The sequence below is a fragment of the Apteryx rowi genome, unplaced genomic scaffold (assembly GCF_003343035.1).
Source record: "Apteryx rowi isolate R43461 unplaced genomic scaffold, aptRow1 scaffold_92, whole genome shotgun sequence".
Taxonomy (NCBI): Eukaryota; Metazoa; Chordata; class Aves; order Apterygiformes; family Apterygidae; genus Apteryx; species Apteryx rowi.
Genome location: NW_020451227.1, coordinates 878,674 through 904,700, shown reverse-complemented (window position 1 = coordinate 904,700; position 26,027 = coordinate 878,674). Strand labels below are relative to the sequence as shown.

The following is a 26,027-nucleotide window of genomic DNA, read 5'->3' as shown; positions in this document are numbered from 1 at the left end:
TCAGCACTGAATTGGAACGCACTTCTTTGCCTGCTGCTGCAATGACCAGCCTTATCCATTTTTGGCAGCATTACATAATAGTGAAATATATTTCAAGAAGAAAAAAAATTAAAACCTTCCTCATTATTTTAATCTCCCTCTTCTATTTTGTCTGTGCTTTAAAGCTGTGTCAAGTGTACATGAAGAACACCTCCTCCCCAGGGTATTTCATTTACAATTTCATTTAATATTGGAAGTGTACTTCTATCTAGCTGTGATGGGAAAGGATTAAATAAAAAAATCATTCTAAAATCAAGTAACATAAGTCTAGCCTGTCTCTGTGCTCTGCAAATGAAGTAGTTATGGAAGGGCTTGTTATTAGTCCATAATATTGAAACTGATAAACTATTAGCATTTTGTCAGCCAGCATATCAGCTAAACATTTTCTGCAGCTTGCCTCAACAAGAACTGTGACTGTTTTTAGACACATCTGGCACTGCAAATTTTTTTTTTCCATCCTGCATTTCAGTGATTTAAAGGGCCTTGGCTGGGCAGAAGGATGTCAGCTGTTTGGTTTAAAATACTGTTATAAGAGTGAATAAGATTTAAAGAGGCAGTAGGTAAAATTCTGGCCTCATTAAAGCTAGTGGGAGCATTGCCATTGAATTTAATGGCTTCGTGATTTCTCCATACAGCTTTTTCATCCATTTTTATTCTTATTAAATTTTCCATCTCCAGAAATTGCCCTTTCTTTTCCATTCAGCTTCTCCCACTTTGAATATTAGTGTTAAGAATGAGTGCTGAGATAAAGTAGCGATCCCTTTATTTACACAGATGCTATCGCCACAGCTCACTTCTGTGGCAGTTACATAAGACAATAATGATGCATGTGTGCGCATAAAAATAGTAAGTGCAGGTATTCATTTATAAAAAAGATGTTCTTAATAGACTTTCTGGCTATGCTTCAAAATGGGTTTTGTGACCACTGATGAATTTCAGCACCTCTGTGATGTACAGAAACTACTCTAGTCTTTATGGAAAGAAATAGCAGGGCGAGCTCTGTGCTGTGTGTTGTGTCAAACTAAAACGCATTGACATGTAGCCGGAGGGGGGAGATACGGGCTTTCTGAAGAGAAGATTTCAACTTTGTCTTGTCATTGCACGGTTTCAAAGCAGATGAGAAACAAGGTGTGTCTTTGGTAAAATAGGTAAAAAAATATAACAGTTTTTGCTGCAGTAGCATTTTATATTGTTTTAACATTTTCTTCTATACTTAAAATTGGGAATAATAAGTGCATGGAAAAGGAAGCATATTGAGCTCATCATTGCTTAGCTGAAACTTCTAAATTATAGTCTGCTAAAAACTGAAGCTCTTAGCCACCACAAAAGACAGATTTTAACAATAGAACAGGGCAGATAGAGAAAGCAAAGCTGTAGATCCATATGGATCCATAACTGTCACAGCTTTATAAAGCAGCACTCAGGAGACATGTGAATAAAAACAGAGGCTAGCAAACTGAGTAGCATTCATCCCTCAGAAAGTGCAATGCTTTCATTTGTACGGCGGAGTGACCACAGTTTTGCAACATGCCAATAAAATGTATTTACTTTTCTTTGCTGAATAACCTGAACAAAAGCAGTGAAAAGCATCGCTGAAAACAAGCTTTTTAGTCAACGTTGGACATACCTCTGAGTGACTACTCATGGGCCATTTAGGGTCAAGCTCTGGTAGCTAAAATAAGCAAGGGTGGCGCAGGGGGTTTGCCAGGCACGTGCTTCAGGCAGGGTGCCAATACCTGCTATCCTCCCTTGTGGCAGCAGGCTTGTTCACGCGCGCTGGTGTTGCTGCACGCCAAGCCCCTTCCCAGGGCTCTGTCCCCGCTGGGGCGTTTCTTGGCCAGCCCTTACGGTGGGCTTCATCTCTCATGCYTTAGCAGGCCTGTCCGTATGTGCCAGGACAACCCCGCGTCTCGTCCACTCTCGCCGGTGGCTCTCATGCTGCTCACTGCTCAAAACCTGCAGCTCTGAACTGGCGGGTCTCTCCATGAGCTGACTGTGGCACTTCCGTATTGCTGTGGCATTTCCCTTGGGAGCCGACCAAAAACCATCCTTCATCCCCTCTCAGATGACCAATGGACCAATAGTTTCAGCCCTCCCCACAGGCAGGTGGCCCCGGAGGACGCGTTGCTTGTCCCCGGCGCTGCGCTGTCTTTACTTGCGATTGCAGCCAGAGACTTGGGGTCCCGCAGCAGCCAGACCCCCAGGACGCCGTGCTGCCAGCAGCCTCTTGTGCACCTGCTTTCAAGGGAGTTCCTCAACATTTCTGTCAATGCTGAGCATGCTGCAATGTTTCAGTGCCCTCTGATGCCAGTTGAAACAATCCTATACAATTTTTCTGTCTTTGAGTTCCATATATAGGGAATATATATTTTTACTTCAGTCTTGTGTTTTCTTATCCATACTTCCCCCAGATTCTGCTGCTCTTTCTTCAGTTTCCTGGATTAATTCTCTTAGGTGGCAGAGTTTTACAAACACAGGTGCTACCTGAAAGAAAAAGGCAGGAAGGGGCTGCATGGGTGTCACACTCAAGCTTGGCAGCCCCTTACTGACATGCACCCCCCCCCCAAAAAAAAACAAAACAAAAGACCACTACAAGTAATCAAAACTGAACATAAAGTTAGTGCATAACTAGGGCTGTGAAACCTTCAGGCTGTCAGAAGGATTGAAGAAAACACCTTGTGGCCAAAATGGCATCTCTGACCTATTTGTCCATTCTGTCACATACTTCAGCTAACCTTTCCATTTTTTTGCTTGCAATCAAAACTCGGTGACAGTTTTGCCATTCATATTCTCTTTCAATTGTAATTTTTTGAGTTTGTGTGAAGTGTGCAACCAGACAGTAAATTCTTGTAACATCATGCTGGCAAGCCTAAAAATAAGTGTGAGACCTTTTCAAATACTGCTTTATGCCATTCATTGATCTCAGCAGAAAACAATCCATTCAGACCTGGAGTTCCTACTGGAAATTAGGGGACAGCCTAGTAATTGGATTAGGGTATGCTTTTATTTGTAGCACTTTCTCAAAATGAAGCTCCTGTTTTGTTTCATTGATTGCCCAATCTTTCTGCCAGTGAAAACCACTCACATAGCTGAAGAGACAGAGCAATGATTGATGGAAAATGCAGATTCTTGTTATGTATGTATGTGTTCCCATGAATATAATCAGGTAAATGCAGATGATAAGCACATCTCCATACAAAGAGAAAAATATGCTTTGTTAGTCCACAGCAATTGTTACCAGCATAGTCCTTAAGACCTGGAAGAGCCACCAGTTGCATCAATATTAACATTCCTGCCAGCCCCCTTCTGAGGTGCCAGTGAGGGTAAAACTTGAGGACATTTGGATCCTATGTGTGAATCTGAGGCCTTTGGAATCTGCATTATTGAAGGGATTGGAGAGGAGAGGGACAAATGGAGTTTGACTTGCACATTCGAGAGATGGGTAGGAAATCCTAAATTGAGTTTGCAGGGTGTGCACCTAGGAAACACTCTGGACTCAGCCACGTATGGAGCACATATCAGCCTGGAGACAATTGCAAAGCTATAACTTAGGGCACTAAAATGTTCTTTTGTTTACTAGTCCTTCGGAACAAATCTGCACTGAAAGCATTGTTTATAACTCTTATGCAATGGGTCATTTTCTTCCTTTGGATCCATGCTATGCATTTTACCTCACTGTGTTTATGAAATACGTCCTCAGACAATTTAATTCCCCTTTTTYTTCCAGCTCTCTGTGCCTTGCATATAGTCCTTCAGAGCAGTTCAGAAGTCACGGGTGGAAGGCAAGGTCACATCTGCTGTGGCATGAGACCCATGCCAGTCAGCCAAGCACAGTCCCACTGGGCACCTTTTTGCTGCCATTTCATCACCCTCAAGGAGGAGAGAGCATATCCTAGGTGGTCAAAGCTGTGGTTGCCTTTGCAACCACATTCCTTTTTATCCCGTAGGCACCAAAAGCCCATGAGATAAAAAAAAAAAAACCCACCCCCCCCCACCCCATGCTCACACTTCTTCTGAGAGCAAGAAATGCAGGAAACATCGTTAATCATGCAAACTGTCCCCTGTGGCAGTGCCAGCAAAATGATCTTACTCCCTCCACACATCAATATTCTTGACACCCGTCTTAAAACTTAGGTCATACATATCCATCTACTGCTAGAAAAGTGTCAGAAGGGTACAAATATCCCTTCACTATTTTTAGGGTCATATCAAAAGTATTTATCAGCTTTCTGGCACCTCATCTAATTTGTCATATTTGATGCTATCTACCAATCTGGGGGAGGGAGGAAATGAAGTCCTTTAGAAACCACATGGCAGATGGATGAAACTCCATAAGCTACAAAGAACAAAATTGCAGCGTGGTTAAAAGTGACTACGTGGGCGTTGTTCTCCCTGAAGGAACCTCCCTGTTGCTGCTGTTAGGAAGTCACCTTCTGCCATCTTCTCCAGGTCAGCAGGCTGCGAAGGGTCGCTCGAGGGGGTGCTTCATCACTACCCCGGTGTTTGCCTGCAGGGCAGCCGGGCCGAGCCTCGGCGGGCTGGAGGAGATCTGCTCACTCCCGTAGAGCAGGGCCGATTTATGGCAGAACTGGCAGCTGATTTCTGGTTACTCTGCGCTCCACTTTTAGTGATATCAACACTTCCACGCTTCGTGGTGACAAGGAAATACCGTTTCCTTCAGCTTATACCCTTGGCAGTGTATCACAGTGCAAACGTGTGTGAAGCCGAGGCTCAGTCTGTGTATTCATAATTCATAATATTCATACTAGTTTGTATGTGAAGGATGTTGATATTTTTGTTTTTCAGTAAAAACATTACTGTTTGAAGCTAWCCCAGCTCCTTTGTAACGTGCAGCTCAAGGGCCCAGGTCAGGCGATAGAAGGGCGGCTCCTTTAATGTACAGGTAGCAGGTTCATCTGCCTTGTGAAATGAAATTTAGATATTTTCCTAGCACTATTGGTTTTTAGAAGGCAATGTATTCAGGTTGAAACTTTGCCCACATGCCATCTGCTTCAGCCTTATCTTTCTTTGAAGAAAAAGCTGAATATATAATGTCCACTTGGCTTTCACAGTGTTATGTAAGGTTTCAGTTTAGTTTTGGATTTGCAGTTTCGGGGTCCCCAAACAGCTCTTGGAATAAGCTCTTGCACTTATTTTCGGTGGAAGATCAGTGACAAAAATCAATACCATCTTCATAGTTATAATGAATGTGACCCATAGCCTTTTTTTAGGATGACCACAAGCTTCCGTCGTATGTCTGAGGTCTATTTGCAAATATCGATTTATATTGCGGATTATCTCTAACCATTTTATATGGAATCTTAAGGTCTCGCAGTTTTGCTCTCCCTGCTCTGCTTGGTATCAAAGGTGCAGCTGTAAATCAAAATACATGCCCACAAACATTACCGATAGCCTAGGCTGCTAAGTTATAATGGTTGTTTTAGGTTTTTTAAAGAATTTTAAGGAAGGTCTTTCTCAGAAAGTACTGCTTTAGTTAAAACATTGCTCTGGAGTCAGAGCAGACTCTGTTTACTCAAAGAGAAAATAAAGTGGAACCTTCATATGCAAATGTATGGCATTTCAAAATGTCATATAGCGGCATCTACATATAAATAAGCTGCTCTCTGAATTCTGCAGTAGCAAGGCAGCTTTGATATAGAAATTGGATAGGAGTACACAAAGTAGAAACAGCAGGATACCACTGGGTCAAGTTTTGCAAGTTTTGTTCCTTAATTACTACTTAACTATGTTAACTAATATTGCTGTATCACTGCATGTTAGACTAGGAACACTTCGGAATAACTGTTGTTTGGTTTTGGTGTTAAATATGTTGGTAAGTGCTGCACGAGACAGCCCTCCAAAACCAATATGCTGCCGCCCAGCCCAGACGCTGCCTCTGCTAGATGCAGAGCGCCAAAGAACCTCTTTCTGCAGACGCACTGGCTTGGGCCTCCGGAGATGGGGCTGAAAGTGGAGGATATGGTGTTACCTGCTTCCTAGATAATTATCCCTCCTAGCCACCCTCTGCCTCATTCTACAGGTCCATGCCTCCTTTGTTCACTGTGAAGGAGACGTGGTTTTGTCACGGGAAGAAGCATCTTCTGCCTCTAACATCCATATATTTGGATGATATTTCCATCGCTGTTTAATTTGGTATTAAAGAGTAAATTGCAGCTCTCAACCATAGCTCTGTTCTTTTTAGAGGAGAGGACTTGGTCCCGCTGTGAATTTTCAAACACCTCTATCATTGGCATGGAAAGTGAACCACCCTTTTAGCCATTGAGGGGAATTTCTCACAGAAGTGGTGAAATCGGCTCTGCTCGTGCTGTGCCACGTGTGGTAGATACAGTAGTCTTGTCTCTGCCTTCAGGCACCCAGCCTAATTGGAGAGAACCTTACAAATCTCTAAACTGACACCAACTTTTTTTCAACATGGAATTACAATAATAAGAAGATTCACTCATCCTCTAAGGGCTCTGTCATGAGCTGCCTGAGGAGATCATACACAAGAGAAAGACTACTACTTTATTCCTTTACAGGAACTCCCTGTATGGCTGGTTTCTGAACAGGGGGAAAGCAGCTCCGACGGGGCCACTAGCACTTCTCTTATATAGGGGATCAGAGTGAAAGGAACATCAACTGCGTGCCAAAAACCAGAGAATAGCTGAGTTAGCACAAAGAAGGATTTAATCTATTCTAGGAATGGAGTTCATGGAGATTTATTCAATCCTGGAACAAAAGAAGAAAGCACAAACTGTAAGGCCCCCTTTACCCAGAGCTTTGATAAATCCACAGTAGGGCCCCACATCATTAAATCACAGCCGTAAAAATAATTCCAGGCCTGGAGATAACACCCTTACGGTGATAGCCTTAAAAAGCCCAGTCCCTGTAGTTTATCCACAAAAGTATTGAGAGGTGCCTTGATTACAGTTAACAGAGAGACAATAAGGGGAGCTGAAGACCTTTTTAATTTAGCAGTCAAAAGTGTAACAGGCACCAGTGGCTAGAAGCTGAGGCCACATCGTGTCTAACTAAAAAGCAGGCAAGCACCTTTAACACGCAGGGATTAACCACTCTGCGAAACTGCTGAAAGACGAGGTCGATTTGTCATCTCTTGATGTCCTCAAATCAAATGTGGCTGTATTTTTGAAAGATCTGCTTTAAACAACGACGACCGCTGCTTTTACCAAAGGCCTTGTTAGGGGTAAATGGATGAAACGTGATGGTGAGGAGGTAGAGGAGGTCAGGCAAAGTGAGTCAACAGTCTGTTCTGACCTTTAACTCCGTGGACGAAATGGTAGCCTCAGCGAGGTATTGTGAGTCTTCCAATGCGAGCACCTGAACATTGAGAAAATGCTGGTTTGGAGAAACACTTCAGCCTACGTGGCATTTTTTCTGTTCTCTTTCAGCCTGGCTAATATTGCTGGCTGTTCTCTTTCAGTCATGTGAGCAATGGTTACTGGTGTCTACTTGTATTGCTGTGCTGCTTTTGGATTATATTGCATCCTGTATTGCAGTAGCTACCTAGTAGCACCTACTGTTCTATGTACGGGCCTCAGGTGTTAGGGGTCTATACAGTCTGCAGGGGAAGGCACCTGTGCTTAGCCAATGACTACGGACAGACTATGACCAGCGAAAAAACAAAGAAGGGTAAGACAAAAAGTTACACTTAGTTTTGAATAGACAAGTAGTCTTGTTATGTACGGGAAAAAAGATTAACAAGTTGCCTAATTTCAAGCAATCTTCTCAAATAATGAAGATACATTCACAGACTTTGTAAATATAAGTACATTTGGATTTCAAAAATTCAGAGAGAACTTTAACATATATAGCATAGCCCACATATATATGCTGACAAGCTTAAAGTATTTTGTTCTCTGAACATCTGGGGATTATTAGTGTCTTAATTCATTAGTTTCTATTATTAATTATGGCAGCAGGCTGAATAATTACGATACACTGCTGCAAGAGACAGAGTGCAATACTTTTTTTTTCCAAGTGTATAGGACATCTTGCTGTCATCTCAAACATAAAAAGCACTAGATTATTTTCAAAAAGGAAAGTGGATGTTATCTTATTCCAGGAAACTCATTTGCATAGGGACATTTAAAATTAATAAATGACTGCTGTGTTGAGCAAGCTTATTTTGTGCCTGAGAAAAGATGCGAATGTAATGTAATTCATAAGGTTCAATTTCTTTTTTCTTCTTGGTAAAGTAGCTAATATGGGGGTGGTATTTTTAATACTGTATATATGGAAAAACTAGCTCAAAATTCATGCTTACAGGCTGTAACTTACTGGTGCCAGACATTTTCAACTGACATTATGGTGTCTTACTTCAACTAGCTTTCAGGGAGAGTGGGCTGGTGAACTCCCTCTTGAGTGGCAGCAAGCAGTTCCTCCTAAATTTTCAGTCCAACACCTACTGAAAGAGTAATTTTTAGGCAGGTTGCTTGGGCACATTCTCTGCATTGTAAAGAGATGCTATATTTGCAAGATCAAGAGTCAATATGTTAACAAGGTCTTAAAAGAATGGCACATCCTGTGTCAAGATAATTAAAAGGTCAGATAGAAGCAGCTGTTAATGACAAGGTAGGCCTGTGCTGGTAGAAGGTAGTTTGTCAACTGGCAGCATTTGTCAAGGGCAGGATGTCTGGATGTGTTGAACAAAGACTCAGGAGAAATCTTCAGAGCCAGTATTGAGTTGGGATTTATCAGCATAGTTTTTCATTAGAAATAAGTAGGAAGCCTACCTAAGGACTTCACCCTCATAAGTTGCTGTGGGACCTCAGTTCCTGTTGCATACTACTAGAGAGAGGGGAGGCACCAGAAAACCAACTAAAGCCATTCTACACTTTTAGAGGTAAATAATCTGAAAGGACACCATTACTATTTAATTCCTCCTGATTTTGCAGAGGGCTCTTTGAATTTCTGCAGACATTGCAAACATTGCTGGGCTGAAGAAGCTCCTTTTTCCCCCAAAAGAGCAGCAATTGCTGACTCTGCAAAGACTGAAGAGGAATTACATAGACTCTCCCTAGGCTCATCAATGATATTCAGACTCTCACTGCCAATTAATCACTGTAGCTCTTTCACAAAACGTATGGCATCCCATACCTTTTTTCCTCAGGCTGGTACTCTCTGGACCTTTATTTTAACACTTAAACTTCATAAACTTCATAATTTAAACTTCCCTCTTGCCTTATAGTAGTCTCATTGCTCTCCTCCAAAATTCCTCCCATCCTTGATGTGTTCCTAGTAATGCAGTGCTATGAACTGAAGGATTGTCCTGGAGCTCTCTCACAAACAGGTGCCCTGAAATATTCTCATCTTTCTGGGAGCTATTTCTCTTTATTTAGGTGCTGCTCCAAATCAGATAGATAGACTTTTCTTTGCTTCCTTTAGAATAAATGCTCGAGTGAAATAACAGATGGCTGACTTTCTTACACACCCTTTTGGCCTACCAACAGATGTGTGTATATGATATATATTTTCACCTCACTGAAGCACTACATTGTATGCTTGCATAATTTCAACTAAGAGTTGCCTCACCAAGTCTCTATCATGCAGAGCGGAAGCGTTTTGTTATCAGTTATTATTTTCATAAGCCTATCAGTTATTAAGCCTATCAGTTAATAGCCTATCAGTTATTAATTTTATAAGCGCCAGCATTATATCCTGTAGATCAGTAAAAATGCTAACATGAAAATTTACAGGCTGTGGCCTCCTGCTTTGCTTGCCTGAATCACCTAGAAAGTTTCACTGATTCAAACTTAAGAACAACAGAATTATTAACACTGCAGGATTGATTGTGAAGAGCCTGGCAGTCAATTCTTGGATGTACGAATCCTATTTTTGTCTAGATTTTTATCTATTTCATCCAAAATAAATTACAGGAACTTATGTCTGGAAGAAATTTTCTGGGTACTCCAGGCAATACTTCATATAATCCTCATCAAGGGCACTAATGGCTTTATTCATTTGTCAGTGGAGCTACTCAAAATTTTCAGTTGTGTAACAGAAGCTCCAAGCTACTTCAGATGGGAGTTGGAGACCTATTAGGGCTGCAGAGGGAAGCATTTGGCTGCATTGTGTTCATCACTTACAAAGTCAGGTCCTGTGGCTGGACAGACTGTTTATTCTTTTGAACTTCAGCCTTCACTGAAAAATTTGCATGGGAATCCTAATGATATGCATTCAGTTTCAAAAATCTTTGAAGCAAAGACATATAGCTAAACTAGAAATTAAAGTAAAAAGAATGCAAAATACATTTTAAATAATTCTTTCACTTTTTTAACGGAGGACAGGGACAGCCATATATGTTAAGGAATTTAGACAAGATAGATTTATATAATTTAATTTATTTAACGCTTCAGAAGATAATCCATCATTAAAAGCAAGATCACTGAAATCAGCAATCTATTATTACAGCATTGACTCATTCCCAGTCATGGACTCCAGAGCCAGACAGAAACATGTTGACTTCCCTAAAATGCATGGAGAATAAAAAGAGGAGGCCTTACAACCTCACCCCTCTCCAGGATTCAAGCATCTAACTCCCAGTGGCAAAACAGGCCTTCTCTCACTCAGAACTGGTAGTACTGAATCCTCTACTGGTGCAAGGCACCCCAATATCATTTCTTCTGAGAGCAAAAGAAACCAACATCCTGATTTTCTCATTTAAAGAGTCAAAGAGGAGTGGGATATTGGTCACGCTAGCTAACTCTCAGCACCCAATTTATGTAGCCCAGTGATAGGGCTGGTTGTCTCAGGAGCCACAACAGAGAGGCTGGAGAGCAAGTCTTCAACTAGGAGACTGCTCCGGTGCACAAGAAGATAAGCTGCTTCAGTCTACACAAAGTAGAATCTGGCCTCACTGCATTTCAAAATGATCTGTTTTGACTAGTATATCTTACATTATAGACTATCATGTCATGTTCTGGCAGTAACAAAAGATATGTACAATATGAAATGTCATGTTAGGATAAAGAAATGCAAAAAAAGTTGCAAAAATGCAAAAAATGATGGCTTCATCAAACTGACATTCTCTAGCAGAAAAATGCTTCAAGAAAAAAGTTTCTGAATAAGGTTGATCTGGAGGGTGTCTTTTTAAAATAAAAAGGGAAAGCACATTGAGAAATGTGTCAGGATTTACATTTGTTCAGAGATAGGAAAGACTGACCCTGTCAGTCCAGTTTTTGTCTTTAGGCTTTAGAGTTTCTGTTTTATCTCTGTGTCAACTTTTAGCCATCAGAAAAAGGTACGGATTTGTCTTTTTGGTGAAAATAAAGCTTTCACACATAGTCATCAGTAACAATGCAATAAGTCTAATATTTGAAGAGGAGCTACTAAATTTAACATTACTGAAACTTGACTAGCTTTGAATTTAGTTTATATAGTTTCTCTGTGAATACTGATCTACTGTGCTTGGAAGAAAATGGGTAACTATATTTAAGCTTTCCTCTTTTTAGGCATAAGATTGGCTTCACAGAGGGGGTCCTTAGTTTAGCGATACCATAATCTGATTAGTGAGGATCACCTCCAATATTGAATTTATGAGTAATCCAAAATTATAGTAACGAGGGAAATCTTGATTTATTTCAGTTCGTGCCTAGTGCTCAGTTTTAATTTCTTGAACTTTGTAAAGGTCTTTTTATTTCATTCATAATTTAAACATGGTTTTCTCCATTTCTTCTCTTTATAGAAAATGGCTTTGATTTATGGGTCTTGTTTCATAGTTATTATTCAATGATGTAAACTCTGTGAGGCATTTGTGACAGTTAGTTACTGTCTCATGGATGACCATATTACTGAAAAATGTTCAGTGGTATTTCTTTCAGAAATGGAAGCAGTCAGTTCATCATGAGAGAACTTTTAAAGCTTATCTTGGTGTTTGGGTCTCTATTTTCAGTCTGCAGAGTTGTTTGGTTAGTGAAAGAAATAACCTGTTTCGAGGTAGGGGAGGTACTTGGGGTGAATTCAAAATGTGCCAGAATTTAGTCTGAACTAAAGTATGCTTTTACTGCGTTCTGTCTTTTGAACAACCAAAATGGCAGATCAAGCAAAAAAGTTTTCTACCTCTTTGCGTTTATGCTCAATTCCCAACTGGTTTAGAGGAGTCGTCGGTCAAAATGAGGGGCAGCAGACAATTCATGTCTAAATGTCATGGTTTCCTCCTTGCCAGATTGTAAGTGTTCTTACATGAAGTGCTAGTAAATTCTGTGAAGAGTTAGTAGATCTTGGGCCATTTCATTTTTGATTCAGTGAAATATTTTCCATCATAACATTACACTTCCAGGTGTAATTACAAGTTCTTCAGGATCCTAGATTTACTTAACAGTATGCTAGAGACTCTCTCCTTGGTGCGGGAAAACACAGTTTCTACCCACATGATTGCAGAAGGAAGAAAAGTCATTGCTTCTGTTCCAGGCCTGCTGCCTAGACACAGTGGAGAGCTATGGGAGAGGTGCTGGTACTCCTGTCAAGGCCTAGCTGGTTAGTCTGCTTTAATGATGATAACTTCTCTCACCATTTTGCAGTCTGCCTTTTAAAAAAAAGAAACCAAGTGTTATCTTACTCTTTTAGTAATGCTGCGGACTAACCCGAGAGAGGAGGGATTCTGATGTTAGTTGGTGATGGCACACAGGCATTGCAGAGATAGTCCTGCTACCTCAGAAGGCCCCAATACGTGGAAGGTCGAAGACAACACACACAAATGCATGTGCACACAGTACTTCCTTATTCTTCTGAAAGGGAGCAAACTCCCACCCCGTAAAGGAAGATTTGAAGGAAACTGCATGATTTTTTCCACGGTAGAAAAAATGCATATTTATAAGGACCCCATATTTCTTTCTGCAGTTTTCAGGACAGAAATATTATTAATGCAGAACATAGAGGTCCAACACATCCAGAAACCATCGGGCAGGATACACAGCATGATTGCTGCATGTGTATGCAGTCCAAAAAGTCCTGAGCACATCAAGATTTACCTGTGTGCACTGGGCAAGTCCATTGATCACTGGCATATGTTGTATATCCTCTTTTTCCTGTTCCAGTAAGTTTTCCAGGTGCAAAAAGGGAACATATGTAGAGTCCTGGCTGGATGTTAACCCTCTATATCACATGCCGGTAGCCAGTGCCTCACCCTCAGGCGAAAAGGTAGCCAGCAATGTTTAGCGCCAGACCAAACGGACCATCTGCTCCCACCCCTTCCCAGCAGCAGGTATTCCTAGAGACATTCTCTGGGGAGTTGGTAACATCTCCTGTCAGCCCCTCCTGTCTCTGTCTTCCAAGAGGCAGCCACCAGCCCCAAGCGCAGGAATCATCACTGCACCGCGATGCCCACTTCTACGCCGCAGTGTCACCAGCAGCCGTCCTGGCTACCTCACACAGCTGTCCCAGCGGTGGCACAAGCCGAGAACCAGGAGAGAGATGTGTTCAGTGGAACAGTCACTAAGGTAGAAGTAGCCTCACRGAAACCTGACTGTGGCAAGTTGTCAAGTAGGCTAACGCGGCTTCGTTCAGTGTCAGTTTGTACCTCTCCGTGTATCTACAGACTGGGGTATCTAATGGAAGCACAGAAATAAAATTTCCTCTGTATAATAAAAAAAGACTGAAATATCTTAGCAAAGCAAGTGCTATTCATGTGCACGTGGAGCATTATTCAGTTTATGACTTTGTAGGCCATGGTTTCATGGCTGCTGCAAATTTTTTCCTGAGCTTAAGAGAAAACAGATCTAGGTCCACAAAATAAGTCCAGTAATACTTCCTTCCATCTCTTCATCCCTATTTTCTTCATCCGTCTCAAAGAAGAGAATTTAGTACATCATCCTGAAATGTCCTGAAAGTCCTAAAGATGAAAGAGAAGTTTGTGATCTCAAGAGGTACAGACTGTCCTCTCATTCTTGTTTTCTGGGAGCTTGTCCCTATCTATTTTAACATAAGGACAACGGAAACAACTTTATTAGTGTAAGTTTTTTGAGACCCGTAGAACTCTCCGTGGACAGTGGTGACAGGAAAGAATTTCATTATGAGAATCTGAATCTTGGCTCTGCCACACGCGCTTTTCCCAATGGTAGGATAATACCTAAGCATGCCTACTGCTGGCAAAACTGCCTTAGAGACAGAACATAAATTGCAATTGTTTTATAAAATTCAGGGACTTCATCTGGAAGATGCAAATCCTTCATCTTACTTCTGTGCACACTCTTTCCTCAAATATCTATCATGAAACTTTTTTTTTTAATTAATCATAGCTAGATAATACTGGTACATATCAGACTGGAACAGAGAAGGCTTCACACTGTGATATTCAGAAAAGTCAACAGAACCAGTCAGAACGTGTCTTAAGAGGTCTCCGAAAGGAACATGGTCACAGATGAGCATGACTCAACCAGAGCCATGGGGTTTTATACCTTTGGCCTGAAAAAAAATCCTCAGGATTAAAAAAAAAAGAAAGTTCTGTTCCAACTGGTGAGAAATTCAAAAAAAAAAAAAAGTGTACCAAGTGAATTTTTTTACTGTTTTTAGTGTCATAAATATTGGTTAAATCGAAGAGTTTGGTTTTAGTAATTATGAAACATTTTATTTAGATTATGACTTCTCTCAAATAAGAGAGGAATACATGCTAACTTACATTTCAAACCCAAACAAATGACTGTTTCATTCTGAAATGGGATGTTAGAACAACTTTGACACTCACCTTGTTTTCAAAGAAAGATGACTCAGAAATGAGCCTTACTTAAGAACAGCCTGCATTTCCTTGACTCAGCAGCTCCGAGATGTCAGGTTCTCCCATCACTTTGGTTGCCTGACTGAGGCTTTCCCATCTTTCAACAAACCTGTGTGGCTGAGACAGGACAGCAGTTTTCTTCCGGCCCTCTGGCATGACTTGTCTGCCTCCCACGTCTCCTGAGGACGCTAGCTCAAAACCAGCTCCTTGCACACAGGTCGTGCTGGGCTCTGGCCTTCCCCTGAGCGGGCGAGACGGCGTGTGGCGCCTCTCGCCGCTCCCCACCTCTGATACCRGGCAGGCTGACAGTCTGCATGGTAAACAGAATTATAAGCATGGGGAAAAAAACTGAGGAGACGTGAGTTCCAAAATCCCTAACCCAGGTCGAGGGCTCTGAATGGATTTACCAAGGGTGACTAACAGCTTGGTGTCCCACAGGATTCACGTGCGTTTACTGCCAATAGCGCTATGCATTTCAGCCCAATCTGTAAATGCTAAACACATCCCTGTTTCAAAATAAAATGAAGCCTCCATTTTCCTGGCTACGTGGAGGGAAATATTTTCCAGGATTTACAATCTCGGTGACTATTTAACAGCCACAGAAATAGGCCTACACCATCAAGGTGGCTTAAAAGTTCCCAGGAAGTTTCCGTCAGCCCCTGCCACGGGATGGGGCCAACGCTCGGGGACGCAGGTGTGCCCCAAGGCACGGAGGAAGTGTGCAGCACTGTGAACGAACTGCAGCTCCTGACTCCTGCTCCTCTAGTTTAGCCACAAAATTATCTTTGTGAACATATTGTATTGAATCAGTGAATGTATTGTAATGGTATATTACATGCAAATGTTCAGAGTCTTCCTTGCCTCGCCTGAGTATGAAGAGCCAGTCTGTATAGGATAACGGAAATGATTAGGCATTTTTCATGTGCTATTCTGTAATCAGTTTTTGAATAGTCAAATTAGTTTTTTCTGGTGCCTCATTTGCAATAACTTGACAGGAATTAGATATGCAAAAGAATGACAGAAAACCTTACAAAGCTTTGCATCTACACTGGATTATTTTATTCTTGCCTGAGCACCTGTTTTAAGGTGCAAAATCTTACTCTTTCTTCACATACATTAGATCTTTCACATTTTGCTCCTTTGATTTTCCTCTCTTTTAAAAATTGAGTTCTTTCTGTCTCTTCCCCTTATACTGCTTTGTCAGGTTAATGTTCTTTTCACCTGTCTTCACAGAGAATGCAAATAAACTGGAGGAGAGTGCGAGAGGGATCTACATCCCTTGTCCAGAACACTACAATGGCTTCTGCATGCATGGGAAGTGTGAGCACTCGACTAATATGCTGGAACCGTCTTGCAGGTAACCCTTTTYCTGCCAAGGAGGGAAAGCTAAACCCATGAAAATGATGACTTACAAAAAATGCTTAATCTAGATGTACTATGGAAAATAATGGTAACCATGGCCCTTTGTGCTGTAAAACCCATTAGACTTAAATTATTCAACAAAGTCCCCATTTTATGTGGCAAAACTGTATTGAATTATGCACAATGTTAACTGATTATAAAAACACTCAGTAACCTGCAGTTATATTTAAATATTTCTGAAAACACCTCACAAAGTGCAAAGACAACAAATAGGTAGCCTCCTCAGCCTGAAGCAGTGAGGTGCCACCTAGCGATATTTCCCCCACCATGAAATGAGTGACGCTTGTAGGGCAAAGAGCTGGTGAAAGCCGCTTCCTCCCCGGCTGTGCCCAGTGGGACTTCAGAGGAGATTAGGGCAGGGAGAAGGAATAACGGTGAAAGTGTGTGTTTCAGCAGTGAATGCCTCACTGCAGAGGTTAGGATATTACTTCTGAAGTCCTGTCACTGGCCCAGTGGCAAAGAAAAGGATTATTATGCATGAAGCGGCATTTTCCTAAGACACTGGACTGGGAAAGCAGAGATAAGGGCCAGACTATTCCCCCAGGGCCTGGTACGAAGGACAGAGCCTCAAACACACTTCTCCTAGCTTCCAGAAATAGCCAGGGCCCATTCTGCTCTTTCTACCTGCTGCATGTTAGGTTTTTCATTCAGCTGGACAATGTCCTTTCCTCAAACTGCTCTTACAGCAAACAGGTGTAGGAATAAAATGGAGGAGAAGGATGGAAGCTCAAAGGCTGTGATGCCACCAACACTCCTGGGAGAAGGTCCAGACAATCTGGCTAAGTCTCTTACGGTTGCTACTGCTATTGACCTGAAAGGCCTTGATTTTAGCTTCTTACTGCTTGGCCTTTTTAGCAGAAACAAGGCAACAGCTAACATGGGGAAACTGCTCTCCGTTCCCTGGGAGTGGAAATCACAAAGGGGAGATGTTGGACCTCAGGAATGGGAAGCAGTGAGCAGTGCAGCAGGCAGCACTGTGATGGAGGGATGCAGGATCAACAGAGGGTTTTTTTATAGCAACCAGACAAAATGTAAATGATGTATCTACTTGCAGGAACACCTAATCACATTACATATGGAATTTGGATGATTGCTTATCACCTCCTTGGAGGTAATCTGCATAAGGAACTACAACTAGACAGCTTTTCACCCTCCCCCGCCTCCCCAAAGAAAGGGAGAAATCTAAAATATGTTATACAGAATGCTAAATGGATTTTTATCCAACATACAAGTAGTTCAACTTGATGCTGGATGAGTCTTATCACAGTACAGGTCTAGTCCTCCGAGCATCTCCAGGGAGTATCTCAGTGTCGTTGCCACGACCCTGTTGCCCACTTTTGAAATAATACATTTTGCTCTAGCTGCTTTTCCACAGCCTTGGGCTATGTGACATTGCTCTGGTACAGAGGACCATAACGGCAGAGGCAAGGCCCTTGGAGTCTCTGCTGCACTGGGGTAAAGCCACCAGCGGTGGCCCCTGCCTAGCCTTCTGGGAAGAAAAGGGATTTCTCTGAATCCAGGTGATCCCATGCTGCTCAAGAGATGTATTACTGGCAGCTAGCGTAGTTCTTGCTCACGTTTCCCTGTGCAGAGGAACGGACTGGGGTAGCACCAGGCCAGGCTCAGACCTGCCCCGTTCTGTGTGCTGAGCCCAAGAGGTCTCCAGGCATGGGTGCTCTTGCTAGCGCTTGTCTGGGGGGTATCCTGCAAAAAAGCGCATAAGCACAGACTTAGGCCACTAATTCTCCAGATATAATTTGTTTCACTGTTCTTCAAAAACAGTAGTTATAAAGTAACTGGAACAAATGTTTTTCATTTCAGATGTGATGCTGGCTATACTGGACAACACTGTGAAAAAAAGGACTACAGCGTTTTATATGTGGTTCCAGGTCCGGTACGATTTCAGTATGTCTTAATAGCAGCTGTGATTGGAACTATCCAGATTGCTATCATCTGTGTTGTAGTCCTCTGTATTACAAGGTCAGTATCTCTGTTATTTTGCAATAGAAAAAGAAAGGGCTCTTGTTTTTCTTGCTTTATGAATTGATTACACAGATTTCTGCAGTGACACTGCTGATAACAAATACTGTTTAATTCACAAAAAAGAGAAAGTGTTGTCTGGTCCCACTAGCCAGTGCTGCTTGATTATTATAACTGTATTTTCACTTACAGCTTAATCAAACTTAGGTGGCAACAATACCTACAGCAAATGAAGTTTCCTATTCTGTATTCAGATGCTTGGACAAATATTGTTCATATAAATAAGGGGAATATAAATACAGCAGCTGGATCAACACTTACTTAATAAAACTAATCATATCTTCATCTGGTTTCCTCAAGGGCCTAGTCCCATAGTCCTAATCAGGCAAAGCCTACAAACTTTTAAGCCTGTTTGCAATCCCATTGATTAAATGATTTCATTAGGCTTGTATACATGTTCAAAGGTACCCTACATGTTTAAGTAAGTTCTTCACTAGATGATGGCACACATAGCCATGTATTTTTTTTTTTTTTAATGAGTAGGAAAGATTTATTAGAATGGAAATGACATCCCCAAGGTAGTTGAAAATGAGAGGGATAAATGCAGTCCTTCCCCTCCTACAAGTGCCACTCTACTCCCCCACTAAACTGCTTTTTTATCTCTGGAAGGGTTCAGGGCGAGTTCTGAATTCCAGCTTCTTCAGGCTTCTCTCAGAAATCACAGGGCTAAACTCACTCAGCCAGCTGCACTGATAAATCGTTCTTTTAGAAATAAATTTCTTTTAAAAACTCGAGAAAATAAAAACCAGGTATTGTACCTCTGTAGAAAATAAAATCTCTAGGATATTTCAGTGCCTACATTGCACTATCTGGCTGGAGAACAAGTGTAGCATTCGCTCCTGGAAAAGAGAAAAAAAATCATAAATCCTTCTCTGGCCTAAACACAAAAAGCAAAATCATATGATGAAACTTAGTTGCTTTCTGGCCAACTGAACAAGTCTGGCCTGAATAGTAGATGCCAAAAGAGGCATTAAATTACCTTGTGGTGGTATTCACAGAAATAATTCAAATGACCAAAAACATAACGTGCATTAAGAAAAATGAAATAGTATAGTAACTGATAATGGGGGAAAAAGAAAACCTCCATATCATTTCTCCAAGTGACTCTAGTTTGTCAGCTTCATGCAGTGAAGCAAAGTACTTTATATTGAAGAATGAAGACAGTAGCCCCTGAATGAATCCTTCTTGCTCAACAGATATACTTTAAGATCTCTGGTATGCTAATGTAAATTACCCATCACACTGTTTTCTTACATAGATGTTACCTTTTCCCTCACACTTTGTAACCAAGTTAATTTATGATTTTTGACTTTTTTCTGTAGTGCACATAATTACTGCAGAACATCCACCATCCTCGTGTGATGGTTACAGATACATTTGCAAAAGTATACACATAAGTGGCCTAAGAGAAATCCATGTGACAAGAGAGGGCTTATGCATAAGTAATTGAGTATTTTGAAGTCTTCTGCTTTGGAGAACCTGACTCTGCTGGTTGGAACTCTGTGCCTTGAACTCTTGAATATACCAACCCCCCCCATAAGATTTGTAGCAGAAAGAAGGGAAACTTGACTCAGTCAGAGGCCGATGCAGCCAGATTCTTTGCTGCTGATTTCAGTGCAGCTTCACTTAATTGATTTATGAGATGAATTTTGTGCACTGTGTCCAAACCCTGCATTTGAGCCACACAGGGATACCATTGTAAATCATTTAGTTATCATACTGTTCTTGCTATTAAAATCATACCTGTAATAGTGCAAATATACATGGTGTCCTGCACAGCTCAAAAGATCTTAGCAGCAGCTGCTGAGCACTTTCAGGGCCGTTGTTCTGCAGACACGTTAATCTGAACAAATTCACTGAAAGGGGCAGCCTGCCCTTGCCCTTTCCCTTGGCTCCTGGTCACTTGTTCCTGCCGATGCTTTAGGCCAGCAGTAACATTTGTGTAGCCACACAATGAACCCGATCAGAGGACAGATTCAGCTGAAAACTCAACCAAGAAAACGGATGACTTGTTTTTGCCTGGCTCGGTTCCTTAATGAGCTTGACCACCTTGCTACAGATCACTGGTGCCAGCAGAAGGGAAGCAATGAGAATAAGCCCTGGGGTGGAGGAGCAGGGAACCAGAGCCACAGCGGTAGGGAGGGAAGGAGTTAGAGCACTGTGAGGCACACGCGTGGTGAGGCACACTCCCTGCACCAGGGGACTTTTAGCTTAGAGATAAGGCAAAAGAGAAGCAATGATATAGGTGAAGGAGGATGGTAAATAATAAAGGTATGGCCTAGTGTAATAATGACTCTCAGCAGTTTTCTTTATGACTTTGCACTTTTAGTGCTTCCATTATATTTAGTCACAGCAGCTTATTTATGTGAAAAAATAACATGATAAAAATTGAATGCATAATGTGTTTTTACCTGCTGTGAATCACATCGTTGTATGTAACTCAAGCTAGGGAGCCAGCTTCAATTGATGGAGGGCAGGCAGCCTGTGCTCCAGGACCTAGTTTAAACTGATGTAACTGCTGTGTTCATAAATGAATCCGTCCCCCACACAGAGCATTACAAAGAACTTTTGATTAAAGAGTTAAGGACCAAGGAAAAGCTGTCACTCAATTTTAGCAGATGACTAAATCTGAAAAGCTGGTTAAATCCCAACAGCCCTCTTAAGAAGCCCAGACGCACTTCAGACCCAACATAGATGTTTGTTAATCCTGTAGCATTGCATTTAAGCAGTCGTCGTGTAAGTACTTGAGGAGCCTTGGCCCTGGGACCTTTCCTTTGTATATYTTTGATTCCATCAGTTGGTAGCATAGTGTATTAGGGCATCAAAAAAAGGGTATTTTTGGTTAGCAGATACTTTTTCATAATCTTAATTGGTGTAATCTCTACATTTAAATGAACTTCTGTAGAGCTTGGAATAAGTGAACATACAGCTACTCTCAATGTCAGTTTTGGGAATGTGCCTGTCAGATGATACACATTTCCTTGCTTCCAGCGGGAACATCTGTATCTGTCGTTCTGGAAAATAGCCTGGCTGCATCCCTGGGGACCACTGACCATCCTGTTCATCCTTCTTCACCAAGCATCTCCATGCATCTTACTAAATCCATCCAATTTTGCCCCGGTACACATAAGCTCTGGCTTCACAGCTGAGCGCCCCCTTGCCCCCAGGCCTCTGTTTCCCCAGCCCTGCTTTGCTCAGTTTGCCAGGCTCAGGGCTTGGCCCTGGGGAAGAGCAGGGCTGTGCTCACCTTCCCGAAGCCTCATGCTGCCTCCCTCCTAGCTAGGGACGTGATGAAGACCCCGATTGCTAGGCACACAGGCTATAACTGACCCCTAACTGCTCTGATCAGTGCTTGGTGTGCCTGACATGGATATGTAAGCCCTTTCTTTTCGTTTTCTTTTTTTTTTTTTTTTTTCAATGTTTCTTCTCTGTGTGCACAGCCCAAGACCAGTGTCTGCTGAGGATGCAGTCCAAGCAGAGAGGCCGTGTGCTGCTGTGCCCAAACTCTTCCTAGTCTTGCAGCGCGGACCTGCAGTTTAGCTGTAGAGTTGAGGCTGGACCTCACATGGGGTTTGCTTGTGCTTTTGCTAATCTCTTCTTACAAGCAGTTTAAATATCATTTGGGACTTGTCGGGAACCCCTGATGCCCTGGTCATCATATTTTGCTGACTGCTGCTACACCAGGATTTAGCAGTGCTGTCTCTCAGCCTTGCGAGATCTCAGTGCTCTCCCATGCGGTGCGCTGCGAGGTCCCAGTGTGTAATCRTCATCTCCCTCGTTCAGCGGGCACAAGAGGCTGCTCGGGGACAGGCTGTGCTGGGGGGCTGTCAGCGTGCACATGACGTGTGGCTCAATGAATCAGCCCTGTGTTTGCTAACAACAGTTCCTTGGCTCACTCAGAAAGTTTGATCGCCTTTTTAGGAACGTGCAGTGAATAATGAGTTTGTCATGAAATCACCAACTAGCTAAAGTCTGCATTAGTTTCATAATGAAAGCTTTGCCGTAACCTCAGCGAGCCCTGGAGATGCAGGCTTATTTTTCCTGCAGTAACAACAGCAGCCTCCTTCACTGCTTCCAAGAAAGGAACGAGGCAGAATATAGAGCTCAGCTATACTGTTATTTCCCAAGAGGGGGTGGTCCCAGCAGCTTGAAAGTGAGACAAGTCAGGACAAATCTGACCCGTATTTTGTTGGACAATTACATAATCATATTTTAGCACTTTGAAACGCTTCCTAAATCCTTATGCTGTTGCTCTTATTTAGCCTTTCACTTGGCATCACAACACTTTAGCATCATTTCCATTCAACAAGGAAAAAAATCCTTGGCCTTTCTGATTTTAAAGGGGCACTAAAATTTTATCTCACTGTATTTTGCTGTTAGAGCAGCATTTGGCACCGAGCTGAAGGTGAGTGCTGTGTGCTCTCAGTGCAGTAAGAGAGGGCAGGATCCACACTACCCATAACCGCAGGATTTCACAGGGTGCCACGTAAACAAGGCTTGGTGCAAGCCCTTGCGTAACAAAGAAGTTATCACAATACAAAGGGATTTTTTTTTTTCTGTGTCTATATTGTTTTTGGCATATTATAGGGCTTTCTATCATGCTGCACTAAGAGGGTATTTTAGTCTTTCTTGTGCTGCTGCCCATGCAGAGGACAACACGAAGTGTGCCCAGGACAAAACCCTCACTGTGCGCCAGCTGAGGAAAGAGGACAGACACATGGCTGTATTGGGAATAGCTTGTTCCTCGTCCTGTGCAAAAGCTGAACTCGGTGACCCTGGGAAAGGGCTGTTTTTATTGCTAGCTGTCCTTCTGTAGCTCGCTATTTTCCTACTAATACCACAAGCGCAAGAAGTGCAAACATTTTTTAGAGGATATTGGTCACCCTGCTGTAGCTCTGCTTGCCTGACAATTTTGGCTGTAACTCCCCTGGCTTTCAGTTGTTTATAACTTCCTCCAACCTTCACCCCAGGCTAAACTTCTCCATGCTTTCAGACTAAAGGTGCCTTTTCATGGGAGGAAACCAAAAACATGCTATTATCTTTCCATTAGTGGGAAACACTTCTGAGCAGCCCCTATAGCTGATCCAGCTTCAGGTAAAAGCTTGAAACATGCCCCGTTGAGGGGCACCGTAAGGCCTTGTCCTGAGGCAAAAGAGCTTTGCTTTTGCAGCCTTCCAAGGGAAGATAAGATTCTGCCTTTCCAGGGCGATTTCTTTCTGAAAGAAAGAAGCTCCATGTGACCGAGGAGCGTAGTGCGGTGCCGGCAGCCGCACGCTCGCTAATGACCCAAGTGCGGCCCATTTCCATGGAAACTAATAGGGATYGTAGCTGCTTAGCTCTTTGGCAGGTCAGGCCATAGAAACATTTACTACTCGAGCCTGCCTGGGTCCACTTGGTACATAGCTCACAGCGCGAGGATGCCTAGCAGGTGAGTGTGAGATCATCCTGCATCTCCCACCTGCAACTTGCTGAAAATAATCCTTTTATTTAAAAATGACTTGAATTACAGCTAGGAAATGTGGTGCAGCAGGGGCTGTTGCAACACAGCAAAGTCACCACTGCTCACCATTAAGACATTTTTTTGTCATAGAAGTGTTTAACCATATGATCTTAAATTTCTCCTGCCATTTTTTTGTTTACAATACGTTTCTTCCTGACAATAAACAGTGAGGCAAAGTATCCTTGACATTAGCCAGGTCTTCTTCTTGTTTCATTGAAGAGGAAATCTGATGAGTGCCACAAAGATCCCTCTGTAGCATTCCCATCCTCCCCTTACTCCCCCGCACCATTTATTAAGCAGASACATGTTAAGAACTGTGTACTCTTGCAACTCTTTTTTCTAGGAAATGTCCCAGGAGCAACAGAATCCACAGACAGAAACAAAACACAGGGCACTACAGTTCAGACAACACAACAAGAGCATCGACAAGGTTAATTTAAAGAGCGCATGTTTCCACAATGGCAAAACTAACAGCAGAGAGCTTGGACTACAAAATACAGTATTATAGACAAAAGATTAAGACAAGATCTACACATGTTGCCTTGCATTTGTGGTAATCTACACCAATGAGAACATGTACTACAGCTATATTTGATTATGTATGGATATATTTGAAATAGTATACATTGTCTTGATGTTTTTCTGTAATGTAAATAAACTATTTATATCACACAATATAGTTTTTTCTTTTTCATGTATTTGTTATATATAATAAATACTCAGTGATGAGAAAAAAAAATTGGCTTTCTTAAATTTGCTGTATCTCATAGCTGTGTATACTCTTGGGATGTTGTACATGGACACTAACAAATCTCTTTTTTTTTCTTTTTCCAGTTCTAGTGGCAATTTTGAGTCTACTGAACTCAGTAGTAGGGTTTTGAGTTGGTCCAAGATCAGCGACAATTATGGATGTGGGAAAGGTGAAGAATAATTTAACCTACATTGAGGAGGGATAAAATATTTCAGATCCGGAGTCAACTACATTTCATCAGCCTTCTTCTCCCATATCATCTATCTTTACTCCCCCATAGCTTAGGAAATCTTTGCTTTCTAAATTAAATCATAACTGAAGAGAAAATGGAAATTCTCAATAACTGCCATGGGAGTGCCAGGGGGTAATGTTTCAATTTGGGAGGGAATTAGGTAACTGTCAAGGTGAACTGTAAGCGAACACGTTGCAGAATCTTCAATTCCTGGGCACTGGAGTGAATGAAAATTGCTTCTTTTTGTTGATTGAAAATTATTAGGTTAAAAAAGTTAATAACATAATAACAGCTGAAATGCCAGCACCATTTGTACCTCATGAACATGCTGATATAATTTATTTTTTCAAAGAGAAGGTGAAAAACACTCACAAAATACCTTATGAATAACTTTATGGGTGACCCAACTCCATTAAATGTAATGGAACTCCAGTGTTGGCTACACGTCAGAAAATAAGGGCATGTGTTTTGTCACATCCACATGATAGACAAGATGCTAAGCTATTTATTTCCATGGTAGCTGAAAGTCTCCAAAACACATTCTTTGAGAAGATAATATTATTCTGGTTTGTGCTATGAATTTTGAAGACAACAGAGCTACACTGAAAGGCAGAGTGTGATAACTTCACTCATGTTGGATAACATCCACTCCACTAATTGACTGCTGCAGTAGTGGTCACACTAAATAACATAACTGAACTAAAAAAAAAAACCTTGCAACTGTTCATTGTGCTGCTCCTTTCCAAAGGGACTTTGCCTAAGCAGAAACTACTGATGACAAAAGTCAGGATTATTTGTCACTGTTGTCACCACACAGCAAATTACGTTTGGGTCACAGTGAGAAAGGGGGTTGCCCATGGTGGTGAACCATGTGTGTTTCTATGTCCTGCCTTCCGCATCGGCCTGCTCACTCACAGCAGTCGCCACCAGTCCCACCAGTGACGGGCCATCAAACCTGGCCTTTAGACATGGGTGAAGTCATATTACTACTCTAACATGCTTTTTGTTTTTTTCCCCACTCCCGCCCCCAAGCCTGCTTTAAAGTGAATCCATTGCATGATGTTCACATGGTCTCAGTTTTTGTCTTGTTCCGGGTTTCTTGGCTTTTTAAAGGTAATAAAAGAAGATTGGCAAGAGCTGCTTGCAGGCACCTGGTCTGTGCTGATTGATGGGTGTGTGGGAGCGCRGTGCTTTTGCAGTCAGTGGGGCAGATGAAGCAGTGCAGGTTTCGGCTGAATGACTGGCAGCGTCTCCAGTTGCTGGGCTGCTGGCCCTTCAGAAACCATCTGCTTCCAAAAGGTGTGGGTTGGGG

General features: G+C 42.0%; 1 protein-coding gene across 1 annotated transcript in view; it reads left to right on the top strand.

Moving 5' to 3' along the window:
* TMEFF2 (transmembrane protein with EGF like and two follistatin like domains 2) overlaps window positions 1-24,795 on the top strand; it is a 145,029-nt gene extending 120,234 nt beyond the window's left edge. The window contains exons 8-11 of the mRNA XM_026091746.1: window positions 16,004-16,127; window positions 18,014-18,172; window positions 24,076-24,162; window positions 24,567-24,795. Of these exons, the coding sequence (XP_025947531.1) occupies window positions 16,004-16,127; window positions 18,014-18,172; window positions 24,076-24,162; window positions 24,567-24,663 (467 nt within the window). The 3' untranslated portion in view covers window positions 24,664-24,795. The remainder of the gene's footprint in view (window positions 1-16,003; window positions 16,128-18,013; window positions 18,173-24,075; window positions 24,163-24,566) is intronic.
* The last annotated feature ends 1,232 nt before the right edge of the window (window positions 24,796-26,027 follow it).